The 4008-nt window shown below is 34.2% G+C and overlaps 1 protein-coding gene across 1 annotated transcript; it reads left to right on the top strand.

Moving 5' to 3' along the window:
- Positions 1-664: 664 nt before the first annotated feature.
- Positions 665-3547, top strand: LOC123894324 (5'-adenylylsulfate reductase 3, chloroplastic-like). The gene is made up of 5 exons (XM_045944292.1): positions 665-905; positions 1047-1202; positions 1351-1474; positions 2117-2930; positions 3043-3547. Exons 1-5 carry the CDS (start codon positions 818-820, stop codon positions 3271-3273), a joined length of 1413 nt encoding a protein of 470 aa, XP_045800248.1. The 5' UTR covers positions 665-817; the 3' UTR covers positions 3274-3547.
- Positions 3548-4008: the final 461 nt, after the last annotated feature.

Here is a 4008-nt window from a genome sequence, read left to right as displayed (position 1 = left end):
TCGTATAAAATTCTATCTAAAATCCTGGCGAATCGTTTATCCATATGCCAATAAACTTTTCTACTTCAACGACAGATTTTGGATGTGGTAGTGGTTCTTAATGTAATCATTAATTATGCAATGAATTTTTTGTCCATTATTTATCGTGTAATTAGCTGTTTCATAAAAAAAAAAATTATGCAATGAATCTATATGGTGAAATTAGCTTTTAAAATATGAGTCATGTTAACTTGTACGCTAATGACACATATTTGACTATATATAAAGGCATATAAATTTTGTCATTTTAATTTATCTTTTCAGTTTTATTCTTTAGTTAAATAATTGATTTTTTAAAACTGAAACCATAATCATCATAAAATACATACATTAAGTACATGAAGAATTGTTTTGTCAAAACAAAAAAGTACATGAAGAATTGCACTAATTTTAAATTTTATCTTAAATTTAATTTAAATATTTTTTTACGGAAAATTTAATCTTTAATTTTTTTTTTTCAAAAAAAAAAAATCTTGAGAGAGAAGAACCCTCGAAGATTCTTCAAAATATAAAAGTTAGATGCGAGTCCAACTTGCCCGCGTGACCCACGAATGACACGCGCCACTAATTTCCACCATCCAATAATCTCACGCCACATAAGCATAACAAAGTGTTCCGTAATCGCGTCCAGGTTCAATGAACCATAAAATTTCCCGCATTACCTTTCTCTTTATATCATAACCTCTTCTTCTCTTTCAATTTCATAGCACAAAAAAATAAATAAAAAATCTAACAGTTTTTTACACAAACTTAGATCAATACTTCAAATCTTTCTCCAATGGCCCTCGCCGTTACTTCTTCTTCAGCAGCAGCTGCAAAATCAACTTCCGTTTTTTCACGCATCGGATCTTCATCAGAATCCAAAGGTATTAATCGTAGATTCATAATTCTTCATTCATCTTTTTTAATTTTGAAAATTTGAATTTAATTTTGTTGATTTTTGTGTTTTTTTTTTTTGGTGTTTTAGGGTTTGATTAATGTATATATTTTATGATTATGATTTTCAGTTTTACAAATTGGTTCGTTAAGAGTTTTGGAGAGAAATGTTTCATCTAGCGGTGCTTTGAATTTGCCTCAGAGAAGATCTTTGGTGAAGGCTATTAACGCTGAATCTCAAAGGAATGATTCTATTGTTCCTCTTGCTGCAACTATCGTTGCTCCTGGTGCGTTTATTTGTTTTGTGATTAATATATTATTATATTACTCTGTTTTTTGAAGGGCTTTTTTATGGTTGTTTTTGTGATTTGGTCAAATGAAGTTGATTAGAGGTTGTTATTGATGTTAAGGTGTTGTTTGTTACTTGATTTGCAGAGATTATTGAGAAGGAAGAGGAGGATTTTGAACAATTAGCAAAAAGCCTTGAAAATGCTTCACCTCTTGAAATAATGGACAAGGCTCTTGAGAAATTTGGCAATGATATTGCTATTGCTTTCAGGTTGATTATTGTTAATATGCTTTTTAATGGTTTTGTAGTATGGAATTTGGTTATTGTTTGTGTTGGGTTTCCTTGATCACGTGAATGCTTTTAGGTTGATTATTTTTAGTATGTTTTTGAATGATTTTGTTATATAATTTGTATACAATATGCTTGGATTATCATGAATCATGATCATGTGAATGCAACTTTTTGAATTTGATTTTGCATTGTTCGGTTAATCAGTTTTGGGGAAATTGAGCAAGTTAGTTTCTTATATGTGATGCTGACTTAGGTAAACATAACTCAAGTGCTTTCAAATTTTGTAGTAGGATTTTCTTATATTGACGATGTTTTTGCTAAATTTTTTTTTGTCTCAATAAAGAATAAAATGAATTAAGAGTTTGTATAATTGACAGGACAGTTTATAAAAATAGGGAATATTTTGGATTGAATGAATAATTTGAATAAATGCCGTTTTTAACTTGTATTTTCTTAATAAGATTTCAACTTATTCTTTCCAAAGTTGCGTAGGATATACAAAAACACGCGTACAATGAATGCTTATGGAATCAAACTTCTCTTTACTTGTTGGGTGTTGTAATTTTGTAAATGTGCTATCAATCTGGACTTGGATTTTAAACTAGCCTTTTTGCTTTGCAGTGGTGCTGAAGATGTTGCTTTAATTGAGTACGCACATTTGACGGGTCGACCATTTAGGGTGTTCAGTCTTGACACTGGGAGACTGAATCCAGAAACATACAGATTGTTTGATGCAGTCGAGAAGCGCTATGGAATCCGCATTGAATACATGTTCCCTGATGCAGTTGAGGTTCAAGCATTAGTAAGAACAAAGGGGCTCTTCTCATTTTATGAGGATGGACATCAAGAGTGCTGCAGAATTAGGAAGGTGAGGCCCTTAAGAAGAGCACTTAAGGGTCTCAGAGCATGGATAACTGGACAGAGAAAAGATCAGTCACCTGGTACTAGGTCTGAAATACCTATTGTTCAGGTTGATCCTGTTTTTGAGGGATTGGATGGTGGGAATGGTAGCCTGGTAAAGTGGAACCCAGTTGCCAATGTGAATGGTAATGACATATGGACTTTCCTAAGGACAATGGACGTGCCTGTTAATTCATTGCATTCCCAAGGATACGTTTCCATTGGTTGTGAGCCATGCACAAGGCCAGTTTTACCTGGACAGCATGAAAGAGAGGGAAGGTGGTGGTGGGAGGATGCCAAAGCAAAGGAGTGTGGTCTTCACAAAGGCAATTTGAAACAGGATGATGCTGCCCAAATGAATGGTAATGGAAACGGTGTCGCCCATTCAAATGGCTCTGCCACAGTTGCCGACATTTTCAACACCCAGAATGTAGTCAGCTTGAGCAGAGCTGGAATTGAGAATCTGGCTAAGTTGGAGGACCGAAAAGAGCCCTGGCTCGTTGTTCTCTATGCACCATGGTGCCGCTTCTGCCAGGTAAATTGACTTGCCCTGATGAATTCAATATTCTGTTACCATGATCTCTCTAACCTGCATTACTTCTATTGACTTGAAATTTCCTAACATGTTTAATTCTAATTTCTACCAGGCTATGGAAGAATCATATGTGGATTTGGCAGAAAATTTAGCAGGATCAGGAGTGAAGGTTGGAAAATTCAGAGCAGATGGTGATGAAAAAGAATATGCAAAGAGTGAACTGGGGTTGGGAAGCTTTCCCACAATACTCTTCTTCCCGAAACACTCTTCTCGGCCGATTAAGTATCCTTCAGAAAAAAGAGACGTTGATTCATTGTTGGCATTTGTGAATGCCTTGAGGTGATATGATCGATTGAGAGTATTTTGCTCAAGGTTCCGTCACACTCACACGGGCAATAAATTTATAAAACCGATTTTGGCAAGAATGTGGGAATCGCAGTTTTGGCAGCAAAACTCAGATTCACAGCTTGTAGTATCTCTGTATAGTAGATGATCTTCCTACTAAGTAATGGTAGTAGTCAGTGAGGGGGTTTGATTTACTGTTTTTTTGGATGAGTAGAGTTATGGTTGTATCATGCTTCTTTTCAATAATATAAAGATCTAGTTTTTGCGATTTACCAAGTTGCATAGAACACACACATTAGAGAAAAGTAGGCGGGGGTGAATAAGTAGAATCATTGCATGTTCCACACTTAACAATGTGAGACTAAAATTGATTAAAAATAGTAGTAATAGTAATACTAAAACCCCTCAGGAAAAGCAACTCCATCAAAAGTTGTCTCTATGGCATATGAAGACCGTACTTGGCGAATACATCAAGAATAACTACAACATATATAAAGTCATAACTCATCATATGAGATACATCATAATATGGTTTATTTTTTTGGACATAGAATACATCATAATATGGTTAATTACATCTAATAATAACAAAGATTGTTGAAGGTTACACTATGGGTGTGTTTGGTAACACAAATAAGCTAATTTATAGTTTATTTCAGTAGCTTATAAGTTTGTTTCATAAAATTAGAGGTGTTTGGTAACAAACTTCTTTTACTAGCTTATAGCTTTTTTT

The sequence above is a fragment of the Trifolium pratense genome, linkage group LG7 (genome assembly GCF_020283565.1).
Source record: "Trifolium pratense cultivar HEN17-A07 linkage group LG7, ARS_RC_1.1, whole genome shotgun sequence".
In the NCBI taxonomy this organism is placed as follows: domain Eukaryota; kingdom Viridiplantae; phylum Streptophyta; class Magnoliopsida; order Fabales; family Fabaceae; genus Trifolium; species Trifolium pratense.
The sequence above is the reverse complement of the archived record's forward strand: the minus strand, read 5'-3'. Positions and strand labels throughout refer to the sequence as shown.